Source organism: Rhinichthys klamathensis, unplaced genomic scaffold (assembly GCF_029890125.1).
Source record: "Rhinichthys klamathensis goyatoka isolate OS25496 unplaced genomic scaffold, OSU_Roscu_1.1 h1tg000001l_1, whole genome shotgun sequence".
NCBI lineage: Eukaryota > Metazoa > Chordata > Actinopteri > Cypriniformes > Leuciscidae > Rhinichthys > Rhinichthys klamathensis.
The window spans coordinates 2681604-2709490 of NW_026606555.1; the positions used below are offsets into that span (position 1 = coordinate 2681604).

The window sequence follows — 27887 nt, forward strand, 5'->3', positions numbered from 1 at the left end:
GAAGACGAAGCTCGGCGGCAGGAGAACATCTGCACAACATCACAATCACGGAACGTAAGTGTCGTTTCAACTTATTATTTCAGTTTCCACATAAGCTCGGGGTCTAGTGAGCATAGAGGACAACATCAGGGCAAACTATTATTTACAGGTTGCTTAAAATAAGTTGGGAGCTGTGCTAGTTGTCATAATTACTTCAGTAACTACACGAGTTTGTGTACGAAATGCTTGTGTTTTTATATGTTGGGAGTATTTATCATACATGTTGGTCTTTAATTAAATATATAAGACTAATTACTACTTGTGCTGGCTGAATAAATACATTTTTGATGTGTCCTTTTATATTTTTGCTCTTTCATAAACACTTCATTTCATTTTCACATCATTTTCTGCATCAAACTGTTTTACAGGCAATTTATCAGCTTTCCTGTTGTGAAAACTAGGCTATATCATGACAACCAAATCAGTTAAACTGTTTTCTTCTGGATTTTTTTAGTCAATACTTTAAGATAGTGTATGTTTATAAAAAAGCAAACCTTGAGAAATATTCATAACTAACACCACTAGCCCTATATTTTCACTAGTCTTATAGCATCTGGACACCAAAAGTCAGGAACAAACATTTTACAGACAATAATTGACTTAATTAATGTCAAAATACTATGTTGCTTGATAATCTCTTAATAATAATAATATTTCCCATTCAAAATTAAAATACTTATTATGATTAAAATCACTGCTAATATATACTAGTGTGCATATAAAAATAATAAACTTTGACTGTACTTAATTCTAGATCTTTATTTTATTACTGTTAAATAGGTCATTTTAGCCTGAAAACCTGAGGACGGGTTGTTGAATAGGTGACCACCGTTTTTGCCTGTGTGTGTTGTGTCTCCGTTCATGTCATGGACTTCATGATGGCGTAGTTACTCACTGAGGCGTGTCTATGAGCTCGCACTGAAGTCCCGAGATGTTCTTTTGCAGTCCACTTTTCAAGAAGACGTTGGATGAAACCAAGACACATCAGCTGAGATCAGACCATCTGCTGCGTGTTGATGACCATGACTTCACTATGAGACCAGCATTTGCAGGTAAAATCTGTGTGTGTGTGTGTGTGTGTGTGTGTGTGTGTGTGTGTCTTACTGCATGGCATAAAAATCAATGAAAAGTTGTTTTGTCATATAGATTGTCAATTCATACTCATTGTAGACTTTCTTTTTATGCATGTTTTCCCTTATTTTTATTGTATGACATAAATTGGTAACACTTTACATCAAAGTTAATTAGTTAACATTAGTTAATGCATTAACTAACATGAACTAATAATGAACAATGCATATGTAACTATTTATTAATCTTTGTTAATGTTAGTTAATACAAATCCAGCTGTTCATTGTATGTTCATGTCAGTTCACAGTGCATTAACTAATGTTAACAAATACAACCTTTGATTTTAATAATGTAAATGTTGAAATGAATATGAACTAAGATTAATAAATGCAGAAGAATTATTGTTCATTCTTAGTTCATGTTAACCAATGAACTTTACTGTAAAGTGTTACCCATACACTTTATGAACTTGAGCTAATACAATGAGTATTAGGAAATGAATACTCTCATTTTACATTTGACCCTACAAAATGATATCTATACACATTATTGTACTTCTGAACGCGATGCTTTGCCAGAATAGCAGATGTGAATATTTTGGAGTATGTTCTTCACCTGTGAGTTTGGCTCATTCTTCCGGACATGTGCTGCAGGTCATTCTCATTATTGATATGATATTTATGCCCCACAACTTTCGAGTAATGTCAGTTTTATGAACTGATGCAAACATGTTCTCTTGTTGTATCTGTTTAATATCATCGTCAATTCTTAGTTACCAAACATCTCAAGGCTCATTTTTGGCCCCAAAATCGGTTCAAGAAAACAAAGCATATTTTAAGACCATTAGGAATTTGGAAAAGTGTTTCCAAGGCACGACTGGCCCTGTGAACTTTCAGACAATTACCTCTTTTAAACCTTTAAATGTGTGTTCTGGCAGTGTCCAACAGTGGACGTGCATCACAGAAGATTATGTCTTTGTGTGTGACATTATTTCCACCACATATGACAAGCGGCAATTGAATTTGTCTTGGAATAAAATGACTTTGCTTAGATTATCATAGTTTTAAAGCCATAATAATGCATTTTAAGCTTTGGAAACACCCAGGGATGGTGTGTAATAAGGTTTGGACAGTGCTACTCTTCATGTCACATTGAATTGTGGTGAAGGTTTTCTTGGTCTCATCTGCAAACATTCAACACAGTCCTTTCCCATGTCACATCTAGGTCACTATCACATAATGTGGCAAAAGTCCTCAGCTGCTGACATCTGGAGTCGACACGTCTAACACAAGTCTCACTGTTCCTGCAGAGATTTGAGGCATGGCCTCTTCTGAAGTTACTCTTGGTGTTAATTGAGTCAGCAGCGTCCACTGGGACGCTCTTTTCCAATTTACACGTTGGTTTTGCTTCTTACTTCTTCAGAATGCTTCTCTGTCTTCATTATCACAGCAGTCCATTCAATTCAATTCAAATTCACAACCTGAACATGGATTCCAGTGGGGGTTTAATCCTGAAAATGAAGTGGTTTCTCAGGAGGGCGATGATAATGCGTATTGGCGAATGCATTGCAAGCTCTGACTCAACTTAACTTTTGTCTTTAAATCTTGTTTTTGTGCGTGCTGGATGTCGTCTACAGCTGACTAACACTGCAGAAGTTCCTCAATGCTGACCCATTGTTTACAAAGAGTAATGGAGCTCTCTGTAGTGATGTTACATTAGACACTGAAGCTTCAAAGCGCGTATCGAGTACGCAGCGCAGTTTCTCCTGAAGCTTGTGCCGGAGCGCGTGTTGTTTTCAGAGAAACACGTGATCAACGAGAAACGAAGCCTCACTTTCTGTCCAGTCTCGTGAATGCTTCGCTTTGCGTGTCAGAATGTTTGAACCCAGACCACTACTCTACAGGTTTTTGTAAGTTTAAGTCCATTTACAATTTTTTTTCAAAGCCTATAGCCTATGTGATCATATATTCACATATATTCATATTAATATACACATGACACGAGTTGTGGTCTCATTGAATCAAATTAATTTAGATGAGATTAGATCAGAAGATAGAATTGTATTGATCTCAGATTGCTTCCACTTTTGTATGTGAAGCTTTGTTTGGTCACGTGCTTTTTCTCCTCTGCGTGATTTGTCAGATATGGTGGAGAAAACAAGTCTGACCACCAGATGTCGCTAATGCGCATTGTGTTAAACGCTTCGAGGAATGAACCGTTTTTCAGCACAGTTTGATGAAAGCCTCAAACGCTTCAGAACGCCTCGGTTTCCCATCACTAACTCACAATAAACAAGACAAGACACAACAAGATAAAGCAAGAAGATGAAACCAGGCAAAGAACTATGACTAGAGAAATACAAAAAAAAAATGACTGGAATTTGTAAGATAAAAATAAAACAAAAGAAGGGAACTAGCACACAATAAACCAGCAAAACATGAGGGAAAGGAGCCAAGTATAAAGGGAGCAGAGCACATGATGAACAGGTGAACACTGTTGAAATCTTTTCCCTTGCCGAAAAGATAGAAGCTGAGGAGACCAGGAGACAATGGACGTTTTCCAAGCAGAAGTTCTTTATTGCTGGTAGCTGTAGTCATTCCAACATCGTCTGACTAAACTAAAATACAGACTGTTCATATAGCTTACAAGGGGGAGGAATTACATAGAGGTGGAGTCACTCTGAAACAAAGCATGCAAATGAAGTGGGAACACACCCTACTCTGAGAGCCCTATCAGTCCAATTGAATCAGCATAACTTATTCAAATGCTGATACTGGCCAGGAACCCTGGTTCCAAGAGCCATCCCAGAGCCATTAAAGACAAAAGGTGGAAGTCTCCCCTATAGCTAATCCAATCAATCTAGGCTGAGAGGTGAGAATCTCCTTGATCTGATTAATTTAAAATACAATGGAGAAAACGGGACTGGCAGGAAAGGAGACTCTTGCTGGAGACTCAAGAACCATCTGAAATCAGTCTACTAAACTTTATCAGTTTATATACTATTGTAGTGGAAACCTAGCCTAGAAATCTAGACGCACCCTAGTGGCAGCAAAAATTATTTTCCAGCAAAGTGTGGTCTAGCAACTCTCCATAGACTTTTGAGCTGGAAAAACCAAAAACTGGTCCGGCCAATCAGATCGTGTAGAGTTGGTGGGCGGGCTTAACATAATGACGGCAGAGTTATGACGGTTCCGTGTGATTTCCATTGGTGATTTCCCTCTGCTTGAAAACAAAGAAGATGCTGCTGGCGAACAGTGGTCTTTCGAATAGGCTTTGCCCGCGACTCTGGAGGACTTGGAGTTAAGAGAACGTCACTTAAGTCATTCCTAAAAAAGGAAGATGTGTTCAGAGTTTTGACGACCGGATACGGCAAAAGTTTAATAATATACCAACTAGCTGGTTCACTGGTGGGACTCACTCAGCCACAGCCGTTCGTTGCTCTGGTTGGTTGTAGCGCTATCCTATTGCGTGCCGAGGGATATTGAAAGACAACCGTTTCTCCCGCCCCTCGAATTAAGGTATGCCAAGTGTGAGTTCCCAAACATAACATCTTGATGTAGGTCTGGCTTGCCAGGCTAGTGGAAACCTAAATTAAACATTTAATACATTTGTAATCCTACAACACGATTAGGCCAACGGATGACTAAACAAGGAGGTGGGATGAGAGGAGAACATGGCCAACACAAACAAAGAGAAAGCCATGTGCTGAAGCACAATACAACGAAACATTGAACAAGACAGACAAGGCCAGGATCCTGACAATGAAAGCCCAGACAGAAGATTGTGCTTGCAAATACTCATTCACTGGACAACAAGCTTTTGCAATCTAAGGTTGCTAATCTCCTTCCAGTGAGAGCCGATGTGCTTGTCAGCCCAACAGAAAGTTGGATGTCTACAGAGAAGTCCTCGAATCACAGCTCTCCCAGGGTACAGCAGAAGAGTGGTGTTTGTAGATCATCGATTCTAGCTGTGACTGGGAGAATGGACAGTCTCTATCTCTATATTATGCATGTGGAGGTTGGCTTATGAAGATAACAAAGTTGTCTGCTGTGATTGGTGAACTTCACTGCATCATCCACAGCATGTGTCGTGTGTGTTTTGATGCTCGAGATGGCCAACTCTTAAATACAGCTGTATATGTGTGAACCCGTGTCACATTAAAATGAACGCATGCAATCACAACGATTGCCTCTGAGGACAAAATATTTGACACTACCTTAGCTTTTAATACACTATATTTAGAAAAACCAGCAGCTTCTTGAGAATAATTAAGAAATTATTGAGAAAGAATGAAGAGTCTGTCGTGTAATTCGACTAATGTCTGGTCAGAGGAAGACGACGAGCGGAGGTGAAGTGGATCTAATAGCAGACATTACTTTGTTTACAGAATACTCCACAAACGAGAAAGCAACGTAGAGACAAATAAGCATAAACAGTTTCGTTCGATTGCTTAGGCATGTTGCTAAAAATAAACATCAGCCCCACATTTCTAATAGTTTCATCTTTCAGAAGCATATGCACAGTTTTGAAGGTGTAGTTTCAGGCTGCATGAGACCATCAGAATCAGCCAAACACTTGGACATTCTGTGTAGTTGTACAGTGAATGAACTTCAGTCCGTTTTAAATGTAGTTCGGACACATTTTATGCAAAATGGGTACACTCTTACACCCTAAAGGCCCTTGCACACTTAGTCCGAAATTCGCGTCTGAAATTTCGTGCGTTAGAAAATAAATACGACCTCAAATTATGTCAATCACGCTTGCACACTGCCTCCGAAACTTTCGTCCGTCAAAAAAAAAAAATCAAATCGGGTTTGATTTTCTGCGTTTTTCGCATCCGTAGCAAGCAGTTTGAACGGTGTTTTGACAATTCAGAGCCACCGAATCACGAATACGAAAAACGCATACGAAAATTTCAGACTCAGTGTGCAAGGGCCTTTAGACCTCACAAAGATCAAAGAAACACAAGGGCTATATATACAGTAGATAACAAGGTCAAAAATGGACACCAGAACAATCAATGAATTATTCAGCAAAGAAACTACAGACTACCGCTAAGAAAGGAACCAAAACTTCAACATAAAAGTCCAAAACAAGACACAGAACAGGGAATATGTGACCGCTCCAGAAGTGTCCAAGGAGTGTGTTGGATAAACACTATAAGCTGTCCATGCATTATGAACAGCACGCACTCAGTGCAGCAACTTGTACTTCAATAGTCAGATGTTGATGTCCCCACAGGAAGAGACCAGTGTGTAAATCTCTTGGACTTCTTTTAAAGTCTTCACTAAACGTTAAAGCAACACTATGGAACTTTTCAACCTTCATAATATATTTCCAAGACCCTTGTGATGGTACATCGACTTACAATAGGTTAAATGACACGTCTGCCATAGCCTGACGGGGTCTGTATCGCTTTTTACTCGCACTAACTAACTTCGGGTTTCGGGTAGTAACCGGAGCACAAAAAGAACTACAAAACTCGACTGCTTTACGGCATACGTCACTTCCCCCACCACTTCCTCAAATTGTTTATGGCCATTGCAGACATCCCAAGTCTATAGTGTCTCCCTGATGCCCGCAAATTAGTTCAAATCTGCCGGAATCTAGAGCGCGCATGCGAGACAGAACATACTGCGCGCATAACATACATAGCGCGAGCACGGCAGAGAGGGAGAGAGCGAGAGACCTTGCGAGTGTGCCTCACGAAAGCTAGTCAACTCGCCACCACCCCCCCCCCCCCCCCCCCCCGTCAACAATCCAGTCACCAAGATATACCTCCCTGAAAAGACTTCCTGCAGGTTGGGATGTCTGCCATTGTTGATTCCAAAGCCGGTGCTGGATAAACAGCGAGCGTGCGCGTGCGACAGTAGGCTGCGGTAGGCTAAATTATTTACGACAGCGGTAATGGACAATTCGGCTTCCAACCTGTAGGGCGACCGCTGAGGAAAAGTTCCTTGGTGTTGCTTTAACAAACAGATTGGTGCCGCTGTTAAAGGTAGCTTTTTTAACCTGAGATCAATTGCTAAATTAAAGCATTTTCTCTCCTGAAAGGACTTGGAAATTGTGGTTCACTCCTTTATCTCATCAAGGATAGATTTCTGTAATTCTTTAGATATTGGTTTCCCCCAGACTGCGTTAGCCCATCTGCAGTTAGTGCAAATGCACCAGCAAGGCTTTTAACAGGGACGAGAAGAGCACAAGGCTACATCAGGTCTTGCCCCTCGGTACATTAGTGATCATCTTATTCCCTACTCTCCTTCTAGAGATCTCAGGTCTTCAGATCATGGACTTTTAAAGGTCCCTCGCTGTATTTTATATTGAAAGGAGGTCGTGCTTTTTCCATGGTAGGTCCCGAACTCTGGAATAGTGTCCCATTCCACTTGAGGTCAGCTCCATCAATTTCCACTTTATAGACTTATTTAAAATGGTTTTATTTTCTTCATCTTTTGAATAAGTTGTTTGCTATGTTGTATGTAATATTAAATGTTAGTTTAATGCAGTCATTGTTGTAAAGCACTTTTGGGCAATGTCTGTTTTTTGAAAATGTGCTAAATAAGAGGCTGTTTACACGACACCATTTTCAATTACAAACGTAAAAACTTTTTGTGCGTTTTGGCCGTTCGTTTACATGACAACAGCGTTTTGGGTGCCTAAAAACGCAAAGTTTTGAAAACACGTTTCAGGGCCTGCTCACATATCGCGTCTTTTGCACGCTCAAGTTCATTATTTCAAATGCGCGGGCGGTATGCGCGCTCATAATGGATGGTTTTTTCCAAGCGCGTCCGCGCCTCATCGAGATAAAAACATCTCAACTTTTCAGAATGCCGCAAGTGCACCATAAGCGCACAGTAGGTCACGTGACAAGAACCAACCGGAGCGCAACCGCCCTAGCGCTTTGGAAAATGGAGAATGCGGCGCACCCAGCGTTTTCTACGCGTTTTTAGGCGCTATATGTGAATCCGGCCTTAAAGTGCAAATTTTTAAAACAGTCTTCGTGTAAAGAATCTCTGAAGACGATGACGTCATGCTCATGCGTATTACGTGTTCAGTCTGTAGTGTTTCACCGCCATCTAATGGCCTGGCAGCAGAATACAGTGTTTGTAGTCGTTTACGCTGATCCGTATGAATGGGGATCGTCTGTAAGCGAAAAACTTCTCCGTTTTAAGCATATCGTTGTCTTGTAAACGTACCCTTAATAAAGTGTCACGTGTTGAGTTTGTGTGTTCATGTTTAGAGTTTATTTTTGAGATGTTCATGTCTGTGTTTCTAGAGCCCCTTTCACACAGCGCGTTGATCCCGGGAAATTGCCGTAAAATTGCTAGAGTGCCTTCTGTGTGAACGCAAACACGTCCCGGGATCGATGCCGGGATGGGGACCTAGTAATATTGCCAGGATCAGTCCCGGTGTTGTGCCGAATTTCGAATCCCTGCCAAATTATCACCCCCCTCGATGAAGTCAGTACCTGATTGCCTAATCCTAACCCCTCCCCCACAACTAATCCTAAACCTACCAGTACTAGTGGGGGGTAGTAATTTGGCGGGGGTCAGAATTCGGCACAACACCGGAACGCGCCCTGTGTGAACAAAAGCCAGGACCAATGCCGTAAGGGGTGTGTCGTAGTGATGACGCATGTGCCATTGCGCAACTCTGTTGCTCTTAAAAGAAAGTTTGTGTTCTTCATCAACAAAGAAAGAACGAAAAAATGTCTGCAAACTGGAATGAAGCAGAGACCAGGGAGCTCTACTATCCACGCTGAAGCTGAGATCTGGAATCTTCTCCTTCTTCAGTGAATTTTAATGGCAGCTTGCAATCTTTGTGCATTACCGCCATCTACTGGACTGAGGTGTGATCACATTGGTGACTAGTGATGGGAAGTCCAGTTCTTTTCCGCGAACCGGTTCTTTCGGACAGTTCGTTTCAATAAACCGGTTCAAAAAACCGGTTCACCAGTTCTTTTACGTCATCACGTAGTGACGTCAATTCTATCATTCCGGCGGATAAAAATACTTTAAATTAAAGGCATTTGTAATCATAACTCATAGTATAAATAATAGTACTCATCGTCATAATCATATTGGATAAGTTTCTTAAATTTACGTTTTGCAAACGAATCCAGCCTACAGGCGATGTGCAAACGCGGATGTTTTACATGTCTTAAAGATATAAAGTGCATACATGGTCTTCATCATTCTATTTGTTATTAAATAAACTTACATTTAGCCGAATTCGGCGCCTCATTTAAGTCCTCGGTTCACCCGTGCTGCCTGCTCATGTATCAGCACAGCATCAGTTGGCCGAAATAAAGTTTTGTTTAGAGACGGTGTTATCACGCATGCGCAGTATCTCCAGCTCATCGGTTCTCCGTATCGAACGTGTCCGAAAGAAACAGTTATCGGTTCTGTACTGGTGATTCAAGAACTGCAACAACCAGTTCTTAACTAGAGAACCGTCATAGGCCTGTGTGTGCTGAGCTGAGAACTGCTGAAACCTGAATACAGTCGACAAAACAAAAAAATCGATGCATGTCTCCTGTTTAATACGTTACGTTTTTAACACATTATAAACATTTACTAAGCAGTGCACCAATAAAACCTTGGCGTTTACATCAAAGATTTATATCAACTTAGAAATTAAATGAGCTGTTCCTGAAAATGTTATTTTAGTATAATAATAAATGTTTAGTTTGACAGTTTTACAATCCATTGTGTTTCCAAACTTTAAAATAATACAGTGATAATCCGCTGTGTACCTGTGCGTTTAGTAGAACGCGCATGCGCGGTATCAGCTGCTCGTGCTCAATCTCATCATTTCTCTCAGCACAACATGTCTCAGTTCAGTGAACTGTTGGATTTACTGGAGTAAAATATACCGGTTATATATATATAAATATATGGGTTATTTCGATTCGGAGGGACTGTCAGGCTCAGGGACGTGCACAGGGGGGTTGCTCAGGTTGCCCGGGCAACTGCCCATATGCCCTTCTCACTCAAGTTGCCCTTCTCACTCAAGTTGCCCTTCCGAGAAAAAAATTAAATCGTACAATGGATGCAGAATTTCACGTAGGCCTAGATTAAAAAAAAAAAAATCACAAAGCCTCATTCACTTCCATTCGGGCACCGAAAGTGAAAGTCAGAAACGCTGCACGCGACCATAGACTGCACGCGACCGGCGTAGGGCCACGCAAATTACTTAAGGCCACGCCTCCATCTCGTGTCATAGTCATAGCGCGCCGTCAAATGTGTAGCTACAACATCCACGACAAAATGAAGCGAAACTATCCTTCTGGTCACGAAAAGAGGAAGAAGAAAAAAACCATGAGAGTGAATTGCGGGAACAACAATCAGGTAAACTTGTGTTCTCTCCTCTCTAAGTTTGATGTCAGCAAAGTTTGATGTTTTTCGGTCTTGCTAACCTAGCTGGGCAGGCAGTGCATCTCTTGCATCACTTTGTGGCTGACAAAAGTGAGAGTAAAATACAATTATTTATTACGTTTGATTTTGATAAACGACAAAGTGCAACGGTGTTTGTTTACTGCAGCTCGGAAAACATAACCGCGTCGCGTGTGTTATCGTGCGTTCATATGCGCGTGCAAGAAATGAAACTCGCATTTTTCAAGCAGAAATATGTGGACACCAGACATACTGTACAATACATGCACGTGAATGATGGCACTCCCAATCAAAGTACACATTATACTTTTAAAACAAGACACTGATTATCTAGTCTCAGTGTAGTTAAAAACTCTAAACAACTGCACTAATTATGCAAGATAAGCAATGTATTGACAATTTGACATTGATTGACTATTGATTTATAGGCTATATTGAATTAAAAATGTTGATTAGCTGGACATACTGGTCAAAATGGATGCACATCCCTCAGTAAATAATAACCATAAATCAAGAATTGCTTCAACATGCATAATAAAAATTTTAAAAATCATACTGATGCCGAAAATGCCCAGGCTGTAGAAAGAACCAAAGTTAATCCCAAAAGCCAAAGCTCAGGGTTATAATTTATTATTTTCTTCTTATTTATGTTTACGTTAATATTCACTTACTTAATAATATTCACTTATTATCTTAACATTCTATAGAAAATACTCTATTCAATAAATATTGTGTGTTTGAACCTCATTCTGTTCTATATTGTTGTACTTATTCTTTGACCGTTTTGTTTAAAGGAGGGAGGATTGTATGGGAGCGCTGAAGTGTCAGGTGTGACTGTGGCAATGGCAAATGGTTTACATAGCTCACGACATCACAGGTCAGGTAGAGGGCCCCTTAGCAGAATTTAGCTTAGGGCCCCAGGGAGGTCAGGATCGGCACTGGGTGTAGCAGTCGATTCTGTTCCCGACCGGAATTCCTGTTCCCTTTTCGCAATCATACTACAAATCATGCGTAGTTGCCCAGATGAGCAAAAAGCACAATTGAATGTACGGGAAGCCAAAAGGTTAAAAAAGGATTGTATTTTTTTCTGAAATCTAAGCGTTTTTTTTTTATTATTAGAAGCGAGTTTTTCCCCATCTGTCAATTCAATCCAGATTTTTTTTTTTTTTTTTTATAATAATAATAATTAAAAACCAATAAACAATAATATGAGGAACTCTTTTTCTCATGTGTATTTTGGTGACATTTAACATATTGTTAATACATTTTGTATACTGTCCGATTTCCGATTTAGTGTAGTGGTTCGACCGGTTCACTAAAAAGAACCGGTTCAAAAGAACGATTCGTTCACGAACCGGCCATCACTATTGGTGACACCAATGATGCCACTAACCACTCGGTGAGTTGCAAAGTTTTGAAAACGAACGTTAAGGGTTGTTTAAGGACATGTTTGAGCACACAACTCACATATTTCAACAAGGTATCTTGCTTTATTATTATTTATTATGGATTTCTTAAATAAACAAACTTTAACAACATAAGGGCAGATCCTTTGAGCACTGCTGATGACGCTGTGAAGTGACACTCGAGTGATCAAGTATTCCAATGTATAAAAAAACTTTCATTCGATTCCTCTGTCCTCATTTTCTTTCCTTGCAGCTTCCCTCGCGTCCTACAGGCGGTGGAGCTGAGACGCGAGGAAAGGAAGCGAGGAAAGGAAACGAGGATGCACAAATAAGAAATGATTAGCACCCACCCACTCTGAAGCGCTCAGAGGCGATTCTAAAAGAGTCAAAAAGTCGAGACAGGACCCATCGTCAAAATTTCTGTGTCCACCACTCTAGTTCATCCAAAACAAACTAGAAAATAGACTCAAAGTGCGGAATTATCATTTAAGCTCTGTTTTTCTTTCAGTTCATTGTCACTTCTATATCAAGTTAAGTTGGTTGTTCTGTTCCTGATCTTGTTCCTGTCCTGGAGATTCTGTTTTGTGAAGTTTTGAGTTTGTTTCTTAGATTGTTTGTTTCTTGTCACTTAGGTCCTGTTTCCTCTCTGCTGCAACCAACGCTGACATAAAGTTGCTTGCTATCAAAAACTATCTTTATTATTCATTCTGCGTCACACACCAATCTTTTGGATTATACACACATTAACCCTGACATAAAGATCATAATAAAGTGTTTTCAATTTTGTGTGTCTTATGCTACAGACAGTCAGCCAATGGTTCGTTGATGTGATGTCTAAGGGTTAACACTAGGTGGAGACAGACAAAGACTGACTAAATGCTTTTTTAATTTTTTTTATTGGTGCATTTGCTATGTGGCATTATTTTGTGTTATGTCTCTATCAAATTAGGGCTTAACATATGGTAAACATTTGATGTTGCAAGATCATATACAATATCTCTTTGTTAAAATAGTCGGTTTATCTGAAATCCTCACCCTGATGAATGGTCTTCTAGTGTAACATGTCAGTGATATTCAATTTTATCATACTATTTAAATGACTAAAAGCTTTTTTAATAACTTGAGTGTCTTGGATTTCTTGTTTCACAGTTATTATTTATGTCGTGGGGGTGTACATAGTTCCTGATTTTTAATAATCCTTGAAATATCAAAGTGCACATTATAAAACCTTTGAAACTAACACTACTCTCTTCTTCTCAGGTCCAGCAGTGCCGGTGGGTGTGGATGTACAGGTAGAGAGCTTGGACAGCATCTCAGAAGTAGATATGGTAAGATCTGTGATTGTTATGAATTATTCATTATTATGCAAGGCAGGCATATTACATAAACAAACAAATGTTTTGCATAGATAAAATGTAGCCATTAAGTAATACATACAAACTAATACATAAATACTTTAAATCTGAAATAATGTATCATTTTTACCCATTACTGTAATGAGAATGTGATTGTTATTCAGTGGATTTGTAGTCATCGGGAGATTGCATAGATTATATATGGATCTCAGCGCTTGGGATTTAATATCCCTTCTGAAAGCATCAGAGATGTGTCATGATATGCTTTTATTTATCATATCAGTGCCGATGTTTCTGAGTGAGCGTGGATTTGTTACATAATATGCAATGAGTCACGTAGAGGATAATCCATGAGGTTTACCCTGTGACATCACAATAAATCAGCCAATCAGAATGTGCAGTCCATCCGGCTTGATGAAGACTGGTAAAAGTGCTGGCATCCCTCAGTAATGCCAACAGATGGTAATATTTCACAAGGATTTAAGCAGTTTGGAAATGCATGTCAACACCTTGCATACATTTTTGGTAACGTTTTATTTCGATGGTCCCTTTTGAACATTCTGTTGACTATAAGTAACTTTGCAACTACATGTCAACTCGTTCTACTAACTCTACTACCAGTCTACTACTAACACTATGACAGTTAGTAGACATGTAGGTGTAATGTTACTTATAGTCAACAGAATGTGTAAACAGAACCATCAAAATAAAGTGAACCCATTTTTTCAGGCTTAAATCGGACTAAGCTATTTTTTTTTTTACTAATCTGCATTGGTAAAGGTGAACTAAGTGGGTTTATTCCACTTAAGGGTCGTCATCTGTCATGGTTGAGATCACATGATCTGATGGTACAGTTTTAGTAATGAGACCACTGTAATTTCAGCCAGCCACATATGAACAAAACATTACTGGGTCATTCTTTGAAATAATACTGACCTTAGTGTAGAACCATGCATGAAGAATAACTGACAACAGATGTTCAGTTATTGAATATTAATGTGCATCTGGACATCTGCACAAATTCAGCCGCAATGAAAGCGAAGTTTCTGGACATGTACTTCATAATGTTACTTCTTAACCTAAGGCTGCTAAATTATCAATGATCAAATCGTTGGTGAAAAAACCTGTTGCGCACATGCCGCCTTCTACCTGCCCTCTGATTGATACACTCAAAAAAATGATATGTTGGCTTTACTTAACTTTTTTATGTAAACAGGTTCCACCGGTTCCACATAACTATGTTTCGTTAAACAAACATAATATGTTCATGTAACTTCAACATCATGGAATTTGGTCATTTTAAGCGACCCAATTAAACTCTGAGCAAATGAGTTAATTAAGTGAATAATTGAGTGATGATTGAGCATTATTCAAGACACCTGATGTTAACAAGCAGAATCTCTGAAGGAGAAAACCGGAATGTTTAAGTCACCATTATGGAAATAAGTGTGTGTTTTAGTTGGGCTCTTGACCATTAACTTATTAACTTTAGATTTTGTTTGGTTGCTGTACATGAGTTATAACAGCCGGATGAACAATAAACAAAGGTCATCTGATGGTGTTGGTTGTGTTTTAACATAATCATTATTTCACAATCATTTGACCTGAGTCACTGAACTTATATTAAACCGAATTTCTGAGTTAAGTTTACCTTACGAATAATAGCAGCACTGTCATTGTAGAGCATACTATTTTTAGACTTTTCAATGAAATTTAAATGATCAAATCAATAAATAAAAAAGAAACTTCCTAAAAAATATTTTTAGTAGGCACACACATACATCAAGAATCAGCATATGAATCTCAGCAATGGTGACAAACAGATCATAAGCTCATTATTTATTCATGCAGCAATGCATGATGGGAGCCATGAATGAGTTTTTATTGGTGGCTGTTATAACTCATGTACAGCAACCAAACAAAATCTAAAGTTAATAAGTTAATGGTCAAGAGCCCAACTAAAACACACACTTATCTCCATAATGGTGACTTAAACATTCCAGTTTTCTCCTTCAGAGATTCTGCTTGTTAACATCGGGTGTCTTCAATAATGCTCAATCATCACTCAATTATTCACTTAATTAACTCATTAGCTCAGAGTTTAATTGGGTCGCTTAAAATGACCAAATTCCATGATGTTGAAGTTACATGAACATATTATGTTTGTTTAACGAAACATAGTTATGTGGAACCGGTGGAACCTGTTTACATAAAGTTAAGTAAAGCCAACATATCATTTTTTTGAGTGTAGTTCATACTATTTTAGCAGGTAAAAGTGCTTTTAGTATAATTGTAAAAACGTCCACCTTTAGTTTGTGGTTCACATGTCTTTTTGCTGTGAAATCTCTACTAATTTTAAACGTGAGTTAACGTAAGAATAACTTTCATATTGTTATTTCAAAATGAACACTTACTGGACTGAAGCAATTAGGTTTACTTGATTATCCTTGAGTATCAAATGTTATCATCAACGTTTATTTGTTCATCTCTCAATCTTTATTGTATTGCATTGCATTGTATGTTTTAAAACTACAGAGCTTTAATTGGCAGATATAGAGTGACAGCTGATATGGAAATGCCTTTTATGTATCTGCTATACTGTTAAATAGATCTCACTGAGATATGACTATATGCACCATAAAAGCCTGATGTATCAAATATGAATAGTTTCTGAAAGGGGTGATCAAACAAAAAGAACAATGTTTTGACGGAGCCACAACTAACATAAGAATGGCTTACTTATAGATTACTCTGCATGCTAAGCTGGGATAGGAGAAAGTATTATTGTTAACAAACAAAACAATACACAATGAGCTTGAAAAGTCAATCCATGTTGTGCTTTTCAAACAGGACTTCACCATGACCCTCTACCTGAGACACTACTGGAAGGACGAGCGACTATCTTTTCCCAGTAAAACCAATAAAAGCATGACCTTTGATGGTCGATTGGTGAAAAAAATCTGGGTTCCTGACGTGTTCTTTGTCCATTCCAAACGATCCTTCATCCACGACACCACAACGGAGAACATCATGATCAGGGTCTACCCCGATGGACACGTGCTCTACAGCCTCAGGTCAGTACAACAAACAGTCTACTCAAGTATACCAACACGAATGCTTGGACACCTGAACCTGCATGTTTACGCAGATGATGCTTTTATTCTGCTGTCACAATCCGGTTTTGAAAGTGATTTTCGGTGTGTCAGGGTGACTGTAACTTCAGCGTGTAATATGGACTTCAGCCGGTTCCCGCTGGACACGCAGACCTGCACGTTAGAGCTGGAGAGCTGTGAGTGATGTACACTTCTCCTGACGTTGATGTCCAGTATCACTTCTTGAGTCACATCCGTTCATCTGCTGTGTGTCCAGATGCTTACACTGATGAAGACCTGATGCTCTACTGGAAGAGTGGAGATGAATCTCTGAGCACGGATGACAAGATCTCTTTGTCTCAGTTCCTCATTCAGAAGTTCCACACCACCTCCAGACTGGCCTTCTACAGCAGCACAGGTGCACACGCTTATTTTTAAAAGAGTAAACTACACAGTTCGGTTTCAGTTGTCTACTAGTGCATAACGTGCTGGCGCTTTGCACTCTTGTGGTTTATTCGTTTCCCAGACATCTTGGACAAATTGTATTTGTCTGACTTTATACTGACTTGCATTTAAATCCCTCTTATTTTTAATTTGGTCATCGGTGGCTTCTGTTTGCATGCACTTTATGGGCACACTTATAATGTGATTATGGCTGTGATTAAGTTGGAGCTCATGTAAACAGAATACTGTAAATATGTTATTGGTAAATACTCATTACAGTGTTAAACAGAAATCAGCAGAGAGTAAAAGTAGTGGATTCTGCAGTTAAATAATAAAGCAGGTTCGATCTACAACTGCTGATTGGCCATTACTAATACGGTTAACAAGGAGAATCACTGACGAGACAACAAGAACAGAAAAAAGAGTAACAGAGTGACAGTTTGAAAAATGTAATTAATTTTACGATTTTTACATCTTAAAATCAATTACCATCTGACTTAACTGGGCTAGCTAACTTGTTACCAAGATTTTGTTGTCATTGCAATCACTAAAAATCTTAAAAATCAACTCAATAATACATGTCATTATTGTCATGGTTCTGTTAGTTAGTTTCACCTCCTTCTGCCTGAGTTAGTCGTTTGTTGTCTTGGTCACTCATTATGTTCAGCTGTGCACTCATTATCTCCCTCATTATCACGTGTACTTAAGTTCAGTTCTGTTTGATTCATTGTCGGGTATCGTCTATGTTATGTGTGTTTATTGCGCTCTCTGTTTGGATTTACCTTTATGCCTTTGGATTTATTAAAGGACTGCATTTGGTCTTCATTATCGTGTTTGAGTTTGATCATCTACACAGCATTGTGAAAAATTATGTGATGACTGTTTTAATATAGATGAAGCATTGAAGTGTCATTTTTCAAGATTTAAGCTGCTCAAAAGTACAATTAAAGTGTTAGTTTAATGTAAGCTCAAACGTGCTGCGTAACACGAGAATGAACCTCATTGGTTCTTGCTGAAGCTCAAACTGATGCGTAACACGAGAATGAACCTCATTGGTTCTTGCTGAAGCTCAAACATGATGCGTAACACGAGAATGAACCTCATTGGTTCTTGCTGAAGCTCAAACGTGATGCGTAACACGAGAATGAACCTCATTGGTTCTTGCTGAAGCTCAAACTGATGCGTAACACGAGAATGAACCTCATTGGTTCTTGCTGAAGCTCAAACTGATGCGTAACACGAGAATGAACCTCATTGGTTCTTGCTGAAGCTCAAACGTGATGCGTAACACAAGAATGAACCTCATTGGTTCTTGCTGAAGCTCAAACGTGATGCGTAACACGAGAATGATCCTCATTGGTTCTTGCTGAAGCTCAAACTGATGCGTAACATGAGAATGAACCTCATTGGTTCTTGCTGAAGCTCAAACGTGATGCGTAACACAAGAATGAACCTCATTGGTTCTTGCTGAAGCTCAAACATGATGCGTAACACGAGAATGAACCTCATTGGTTCTTGCTGAAGCTCAAACTGATGCGTAACACGAGAATGAACCTCATTGGTTCTTGCTGAAGCTCAAACTGATGCGTAACACGAGAATTAACCTCATTGGTTCTTGCTGAAGCTCAAACTGATGCGTAACACGAGAATGAACCTCATTGGTTCTTGCTGAAGCTCAAACTGATGCGTAACACGAGAATGAACCTCATTGGTTCTTGCTGAAGCTCAAACTGATGCGTAACACGAGAATGAACCTCATTGGTTCTTGCTGAAGCTCAAACGTGATGCGTAACACGAGAATGAACCTCATTGGTTCTTGCTGAAGCTCAAACTGATGCGTAACACGAGAATGAACCTCATTGGTTCTTGCTGAAGCTCAAACTGATGCGTAACACGAGAATGAACCTCATTGGTTCTTGCTGAAGCTCAAACGTGATGCGTAACACAAGAATGAACCTCATTGGTTCTTGCTGAAGCTCAAACGTGATGCGTAACACGAGAATGATCCTCATTGGTTCTTGCTGAAGCTCAAACTGATGCGTAACATGAGAATGAACCTCATTGGTTCTTGCTGAAGCTCAAACGTGATGCGTAACACAAGAATGAACCTCATTGGTTCTTGCTGAAGCTCAAACATGATGCGTAACACGAGAATGAACCTCATTGGTTCTTGCTGAAGCTCAAACTGATGCGTAACACGAGAATGAACCTCATTGGTTCTTGCTGAAGCTCAAACTGATGCGTAACACGAGAATGAACCTCATTGGTTCTTGCTGAAGCTCAAACTGATGCGTAACACGAGAATGAACCTCATTGGTTCTTGCTGAAGCTCAAACTGATGCATAACACGAGAATGAACCTCATTGGTTCTTTCTGAAGCTCAAACTGATGCGTAACACGAGAATGAACCTCATTGGTTCTTGCTGAAGCTCAAACGTGCTGCGTAACACGAGAATGAACCTCATTGGTTCATTTTAAAATATCTTCATTTGAGTTCCGAAGATGAATGAAAGTCTTACGGGTTTGGAACGACATAACGAACAAGAGTAAATTATAACAGAATTTAAATTTTTGGGTGAACTATCTCTTTAAGAATTAAGTCAGTCCTTGCTCAGTCTTCAGAATCAGAATACTTTTCTTTTTCTTGTAATTTTATTCTATGCTCTAATTTCATATCTCCTGCAGGTTGGTACAATCGTCTGTACATCAACTTCACTCTGCGTCGTCATATCTTCTTCTTCCTGCTTCAGACGTACTTTCCCGCCACTCTGATGGTCATGCTGTCATGGGTGTCCTTCTGGATCGACCGACGAGCCGTTCCTGCCAGAGTCTCGTTAGGTGAAACCAGTGGGGTTGTAAAACTCAACAGTTTTTGTTGATTAACATTGCATCTGACAGTTCTAGATACAAATATTCTCATTTATAATCTTAGAATATTGTGTTACATTCAAGAATAGCCTATCAATTATTTTGGACAGCCAAATATAATAATGCTAACTACAAGCGTAGATTTGAAGGGGACTGGGTTTACTTGTTTCTCCAACCATCCTGGTGTGCAAAGAGTGTTTATTAATTGGTCTGTATTTGAATCAAGGTTGAAAACTATTTAGCATGAGATCCCAGTAAATTAATCAATGACTGTTTTCTGAGACTTAAGATTCATGCAGATGATGTTGAACTTTTATTGTCTGCTCATTAAAGTATTGACAGTGGGCAAATACAAAGTTTCAGAAATACAAATGAAATGAACTGCGACAGTCTGACGTTGCAACTGTTACAGCCACTGCACGCGTGTGATGCTGACTCAGGAGCCGGCCAATAATGAGTCCTGACCAGGAAGCACGGTTTACACTCTGTGAACAGTGTAGGACATCGGTTCCCAACAGGGGGGTCGCGGCCCACAAGGGGGCCTCAGCGAGCTCTGTGGGGCGTCGCGTCATATTTTGAAAAGTTTTTAGCAATGAGCATTAAATAAAAGTCCTTAACTTTTTTCTGTTGAAAATTTACAAAATGTATATAATGAGCGAGTTCATCATGAATCCATTTTTTTATCCGTGTTTTTGTCTTATCCTGAACCACTATGGTACAGCTATAATCAGAGGCGGACAGAGTACAGAGCTTTGTTACTTGAGTAAAAGTACAGATACCCCTTGCTAAATTTTACTCAAGTACAAGTAAAAGTACTACATTCAGATGTCTACTTAAGTAAAAGTACTAAAGTACTTGTTTTTAAAAGTACTTGAGTATCAAGAGTACAAGAGTAGATTTTCTAAATATTGCATTACTAATCTACTGCCACAGTGCTTACATTTATGCACAGAAACGTCCTACATGGAGTTATGAAAAATGTTAATGTTAATGCCTTGGAGAATGTAAAAGGAATTGAAAGTAAAATCAAGTCATTTTCATCTTTTTACCATGTTGCTTTATTTAATTTAATTAAATTTTTGGGGGGTCCCATCTTTAAATGCGGGGACAACACACACACACACACACCACATGTAAGGGTGGCGCTGCCAATAAAGCACCTAAAAGCTGTCACAAAGAACCGGCAAAGGGAATGATTATGAATATGTAAAATATAGCAAGGAGATATTTTAATTGTTTATTAATAAACACTTGTTAGTAAACAAGTGTTTTCTTTGTCAGTGTCGGCTGAAGTTGACGATGCTGACTCGCGATCTTCAGTAGTGAACGCGCCAGAGAGAAATGCACATTTCATACGGATTACATAAGCAGAGAGCAGTCTGTAGTCTGTTTTCTTTCGTTTTGAATTTTTCTGTTTAAAAGTAGACATGTCTGTGAGAGGCAAGTAGGCTACCTTATACGCTGAGTTTCGGTTCATTTATGAGACGAGATCCAGTTCACGTGCCGGCGCCTCCGTTTCTTATCTATCGTCTGGTATTTACTTCTTATTTATTAAACCCAGGCAATTGGTTGATGAAACATTGATTCAAATTAAGATACAATTAATGCAAAACGAAATTCAGGTTAAAGAAAGGTTTTGTGCTTTCTGTTTGATGTCTCTGTGAAAGTTTTAAAGCATTTTTTATGCCGCTTTCAGAGCGCTCACTTCCGTAACGGAGAACACGCCCATAACATTGTTTTTTCCTCATAAATGCAAACCCGAAAAATAAAATAAAACAAAATTAATATTTTATGTACTGTGGAGACTGAGCGCCAACCCTTCTTCATTCGCTGGGTAGTAGCCTACTTTGGTTTGCGCAGTGTAATTCACATAATCAGTAAAAATATATTTTGCCTCCTAAAGTTTTTTTTTTAAGAAATCAGAAATCCCTCGTGGCTACGCCACTGCCACATTTGAACCTGACTGTGTTAAACACACCACATACTCAAGAACATCAAACCAAATGCTTGGCTTACATTAATGTGTAATATAAAATCTGACCATGGAGTTGACTTTGGCGGAAAGCTGAAAGTGATTGCTGATAGGCTGTCCCAACCAGTGGCGCCTGCACAATCCAATCACGTTTGAGAGGGAAACAACAAATTGAGGGTTTCCGAGATTTTTCTTTACTTTTTTTTTTTTTTACTCGGGTACTCACGGTTATGGATAGAAATGTATTGGAGTAAAGAGTACAATATTTGCCTCTCAAATGTACTTGAGTAAAGTCATGAGTACTCCCCAAAAATTATACTCGAGTAAAGTACAGATCCCTCAAAATTGTACTTAAGTACTGTACTCAAGTAAATGTACTCCGTTACTGTCCGGCTTTGGCTATAATAGGTGTTTACATTGGGACTATTTTACACTGGTTCGGATTGCTGCCCTGCGGAGTAGCCCAGCGCCTGCGTGACTCGTCATAGATGTACACAGAGAGAAGTAGTTCCGGCTACAATGTTCCTCCAAAAGACGCATTATTCTGTTAATAAACGCAAGTTTATTATCGCTCACTATAGCGCCATAAGCGTAAAAAATAAAGCCTCACAAATAACTTGCAAGTATTGAGGCCCCAGACAGCAGTCATTTAGTCATAGCCTATATTCTTTTTTTTTTTTTTTTACCTATACATCAGTGTGAATATTTTTGTTTTGGGATTTCAAATAGGGCCAATATATAGGCTTCTCCTAGGCTTACGTTTTTAAATTACAAAGGGCCTACTGATGTTTTTGTCGGTCACTGGACAAACAACTGCCGCTCACTGGACAAACAACTTTGTGTTTGCGCACAAAGTTGAACCACTGTAGTCACATGGACTATTTTAAATATGTCTTTACTACCTTTCTGGGCCTTGAAAGTGATAAAAACGTTGCAGTCTATGGAGGGACAGAAAGCTCTTGGATTTCATCAAAAATATCTTAGTTTGTGTTCCGAAGATGAACGAAGGTCTTACGGGTTTGGAACGACATGAGGGTGAACTAACCCTTAAAATCCGTTGCCACTGCAATAAAACATGCCACAGTGCAGACAAGAAAGACAAGAAAAAGACACATCATTAAAATGCAAAATGGGTAGTTGGTGTGGAGATGAAATAGATACACTATTTGTGGGAGAGTTTGACTGTGATTTCCTGTAGGCATTACGACGGTGCTCACCATGTCCACCATCATCACTGGAGTGAACGCCTCCATGCCCAGAGTCTCCTACATAAAAGCCGTGGACATTTACCTGTGGGTCAGCTTCGTCTTCGTCTTTTTATCGGTACTTGAGTATGCTGCCGTAAACTACTTGACCACAGTGCATGATGGGAAGGATCGCAAGTTAAGAGAGAAGGTAAATGATTTTCAATAATTTTCAGATAATCTCCTTATTTATTCTTATTTAATCTCCTCTATTACTTGCCTTTATTATTAACCTTTATTTTGTCATCTTTATTATGTTGGCTTGACAAAACATATTGTTGGGAACCCCCAAGATTTACAAGATTTACATTTATTAATAGGAAAATCGGTGCGCTATGGTTTTATCTCTCCAAACTGGATGCCGTTTTAAAAATGTGGAAATGATCAGAAGTTAAGAAGTTAACACAACCTCTTATTTATACGGTAACACTTGGACTAGTAAAATGATTAGTCAGCCAAGCCCTAATTGATATAAATGTATACAAATTTCAAATTTTACACCTGTTTCTGCCATAATATTGAATATTTGACATGCAATATATCAAAAGAAAGAATAGATCCTCTGCTTTAAAAAAACGTTGTATTCTGTTTTATTCTATCTTCATGCATTCCTTTTAAATCAAAACTTGAATGTGGGTATAGTTTAATTAAAAAAAGCAACATTTTGAGCAAAAATGTGAGAAAATCATGTTTTTGTCAAAGACATATGTGCATAAGCAATACTTTTATCGCTCGTTTCTGCTTCCTCTTCACATGTGTTTGGATCCGGAGTTTCAGTACTCTTTCAGAAGATGTGTAAGATGGTATCCCTACTGTATAACAATGCAAACATGTATTGGAAAATTCTGTCAACGGCGGGGAAAGAGTTAAAATGCATGCACATTACCTTTGTGGTAATAGTTAGGAGCTTAGCAGTGATCAAAAGATTTTTTACAAAACAACTTTTGGATTGATCCATTGGTTTCACTTCATTTTGATGGGCCCTTTAATGCATTCTGTTGACTATAAGTAACTTTGCAGCTACATGTTTACTAACTCATGTTCAAAAGGGACCATCAAAATAAAGTGTTACCGATCATTTTTTGTAAGTTCAATAATCAATCATTTGGCCATGATATCTCACCCAGGTGCTAGGAGAAAAACACTGACATTCTGGATTTGAATGGCTATAAAATCACATGCCTTGTCCTTGTAAATGTTGAAAATACCGTACTTCCCATGAGATAGAGTTACTGTATGCATAAGGGCTCAAGTGACAAATATTCATATAGCAATGTCAGGGCCGGAGTGGGACTAATTTTCAGCCCTGGAGTTTCATACCTTAGACCGGCCCACTTTAGTTCCCGACCGACTATATTAAAATAATGTAATTAAACCCTCAGTATATAAGTCTGCAATAGTGCACTGTTCTGTACAACCTTGTAATTCATTGTACTTTCAAAAATATAATTTTCTATTCAGTGCAATAGCCGTACACAGGGTTTTATAAATAAAGGTCCCAAAAGTGATCTGGGTTCGGGGGCATATTATTTTTCCACTGTCATTGACAAAGAACATGTACACTCACCGGCCACTTTATTAGGTACCCCATGCTAGTAACGGGTTGGACCCCCTTTTGCCTTCAGAACTGCCTCAATTCTTCGTGGCATAGATTCAACAAGGTGCTGGAAGCATTCCTCAGGGAGTTTGGTCCATATTGACATGATGGCATCACACAGTTGCCGCAGATTTTTCGGCTGCACATCCATGATGCGAATCTCCCGTTCCACCACATCCCAAAGATGCTCTATTGGGTTGAGATCTGGTGACTGTGGAGGCCATTTTAGTACAGTGAACTCATTGTCATGTTCAAGAAACCAATTTGAAATGATTAGAGCTTTGTGACATGGTGGAAGTAGCCATCAGAGGATGGGTACATGGTGGCCATAAAGGGATGGACATGGTCAGAAACAATGCTCAGGTAGGCCGTGGCATTTAAACAATGCCCAATTGGCACTAAGGGGCCTAAAGAGTGCCAGGAAAACATCCCCCACACCATTACACCACCACCACCAGCCTGCACAGTGGTAACAAGGCATGATGGTTCCATGTTCTCATTCTGTTTACGCCAAATTCTGACTCTAACATCTGAATGTCTCAACAGAAATCGAGACTCATCAGACCAGGCAACATTTTTCCAGTCTTCAACTGTTCAATTTTGGTGAGCTCTTGCAAATTGTAGCCTCTTTTTCCTATTTGTAGTGGAGATGAGTGGTACCCGGTGGAGTCTTCTGCTGTTGTAGCCCATCCGCCTCAAGGTTGTGCGTGTTGTGGCTTCACAAATGCTTTGCTGCATACCTCGGTTGTAACGAGTGGTTATTTCAGTCACTGTTGCCCTTCTATCAGCTCGAACCAGTCTGGCCATTCTCCTCTGACCTCTGGCATCAACAAGGCATTTCCGCCCACAGAACTGCCGCTCACTGGATGTTTTTTCTTTTTCGGACCATTCTCTGTAAACCCTAGAGATGGTTGTGCGTGAAAATCCCAGTAGATTAGCAGTTTCTGAAATACTCAGACCAGCCCTTCTGGCACCAACAATCATGCCACGTTCAAAGTCACTCAAATCACCTTTCTTCCCCATACTGATGCTCGGTTTGAACTGCAGGAGATTGTCTTGACCATGTCTACATGCCTAAATGCACTGAGTTGCCGCCATGTGATTGGCTGCTTAGAAATTAAGTGTTAACGAGCAGTTGGACAGGTGTACCTAATAAAGTGGCCGGTGAGTGTATATCTGTGTTAAATAGGAATCCATTGTAATAAAGGTTTTCTCATTCTGGGCACAATATGCAATAGGCTATTCCTCTTCCTGCTCTCCTCTCTCATCTCCATCTCCTTCTCTCATTCTTCTTCTCTCAGTCTCTTTATCTTTAGGTTACCTTTGATTGATACAGTCTTTGCAAACTGATTATTTATGTCGGTCGTTTAAAACTTCTACGGTAAAACAGCTGTTTAGTTTAGCCACTTGCATCTTATCTCGTGAAGCGCCGCGTTGGGATTCGCGCGCGGCCGCGGCTCGCGCTTCTGTGAACATAAATCCCGCTTGCTTTGATCGGTCATCTCAAACATTTTGCCATTGCCGACGAGCGGTGTTGAGTAGCTACTGAAGCAGCTCAGATTATGAGGTCGGTTATCGTCGCAATATGCGAATCATTGCAGCACCAAATTAGAGTATTAGGCAATTATTTCACAAAGTTCATTATACACTCGAGGACCGAGGTCCGGACCTCGGAGACTTCAATGGTGGCCGGCCCTGAGGCTATTTGGCCGCTTGAGTTTCTAGAGATTTTTTATTATTCTGGCCTTTTCAGCGCCGCCTTTGCGCCTATTATCCATGTTTTGTATCTCTTATTTTTTGTTCGCACGTACATCTCTAACAACTGACTTTTTTTGTGGGGCTGCGAGAAAATAACAATAAAAAAATAGTGGGGCTGCGCTGTGACTGGAGCATTCAACCCAGTGCCATGACAACACCGGCCCTCCTGGCCAATAAAACAGACCGGCCCACCGGGAATTCTCCCGGTGCTCCCGATTAGCCAATCCGGGCCTGAGCAATGTCCTCAAAACTGACAAGCAACCAGTCAGACTACAGCAAGGCCTATATCACTTCAAACTTCAAATCTCTTTTTTTTTTGGTTTTCAGGAGTTTGTGAAGCCGATATTCAGTTTGTCTTACAGTACTTTCCTCTTGTTGAAAGTTACATGTAACTTTAGGTAATATTAGGTGGGCTTCCTGTTTGTCTTATTCAAGCCTAAAGTAAATAAGCCATATCTTGCACCCTGAAGCCAAGATAAAAGTTTTCTAAATGATAACGAAAGTGTTTGTGTTTATCCATTTTAGCCTTTACCCTGCACATGTGACATATCTCACACAAGGACTATGCTGCTCGATGATGCGTACAGTAAGTCTGATGTCAATGGCCTGGCAGGATATACCCAAGGTCCCGTCTCCTCTGGGGATAAACAGGAACACATGGTGGTGTGCCTGTCTTTGGCAAATGAGGCCACAGCAGCCAAAAAGAAGACCCTCAGAGGCTTCCGTATCATCCAAAACACTCACGCCATTGATGCCTACTCTCGCATGATCTTCCCAGGGGCCTTTATATTCTTCAACCTCATCTACTGGTCTGTGTTCTGCTGAGTTGCCTTGCAAAGGGATTGTTGTTGTAGCATATTATACTGCTTGTATATTAACGAAAGTAAAAGAAAATAGTTTTTTGCCATTGATTGAAAGTAAAGAGACAACAAGATATGATGCAGGCCGGATTCGAATCCAGCACAAGTGTCCTGTCATTGATCTTGAGGACATGTACAAGCAGATTTCAGATGTAGGGTACAACAGGGCTAAAGATGCACTGGGGTTAAAGGAGATTGCAGAGTCGCAGCACCATACAGTCTCAGCCCGACGATTGCCGAATCCGCCCCATCGCTAACCCTATAATCTCCACACTAGCTTCCGGTCTGAGACGGCTGGCTCTCTTCTAAACCACTAGATGGTACAACAACTCACCGCTGCACTTTCCTACACACCCACAGCATGCTTGTGGAAATTTGGCTGTTTCTAGACGCCATCACAGTCAGCAGTGCAAAGTTTATTCTGCGCTAATGTGATCTAATATTTAATGTGTTCTTTTATTTATAGATTTATATAGCAATTGATAATCTGTACAATTGGTAAATATATTTTAAATTAAGATCGTGCTAATAATGTTTGGTTTTGTCCAAGGTTATTAAATCAACTGTTTTGCAATAACTGAAGAATCTAAGTGTGAGGTAAAAGTTCCACCTTGTACATTTATACGATTTTTAAACAAAACAACCCACTTTTATGATTTATTTTCTCACAAAATGTGTTGCTCCATCAATGTTCAATATATGTTTTGTGTGTGTGTGTTTTTTTAGCAATCTTAAACTATACAGGGACAGGCAGTCATGATGGCCTAATGGTTAGAGAGTTAGACTTGT

At 39.5% G+C, this 27887-nt stretch overlaps 1 protein-coding gene across 1 annotated transcript; it reads left to right on the forward strand.

The window, feature by feature from the left end:
- Nucleotides 1–27466, forward strand: gabrr2b (gamma-aminobutyric acid type A receptor subunit rho2b). Its single transcript, XM_056246847.1, has 9 exons — nt 1–54; nt 985–1091; nt 13169–13236; nt 16114–16337; nt 16470–16552; nt 16633–16773; nt 19485–19637; nt 22838–23034; nt 26764–27466. Exons 2-9 carry the CDS (start codon nt 1073–1075, stop codon nt 27061–27063), a joined length of 1185 nt encoding a protein of 394 aa, XP_056102822.1. The 5' UTR covers nt 1–54; nt 985–1072; the 3' UTR covers nt 27064–27466.
- Nucleotides 27467–27887: the final 421 nt, after the last annotated feature.

Bases quoted from the DNA above. Each gene is read 5' to 3' on its own strand.
- gabrr2b (XM_056246847.1), top strand. The intron at 16,338-16,469 runs GTCAGTACAACA...TCGGTGTGTCAG, and splicing joins CACGTGCTCTACAGCCTCAG to GGTGACTGTAACTTCAGCGT. The intron at 19,638-22,837 runs GTGAAACCAGTG...GATTTCCTGTAG, and splicing joins TCCTGCCAGAGTCTCGTTAG to GCATTACGACGGTGCTCACC.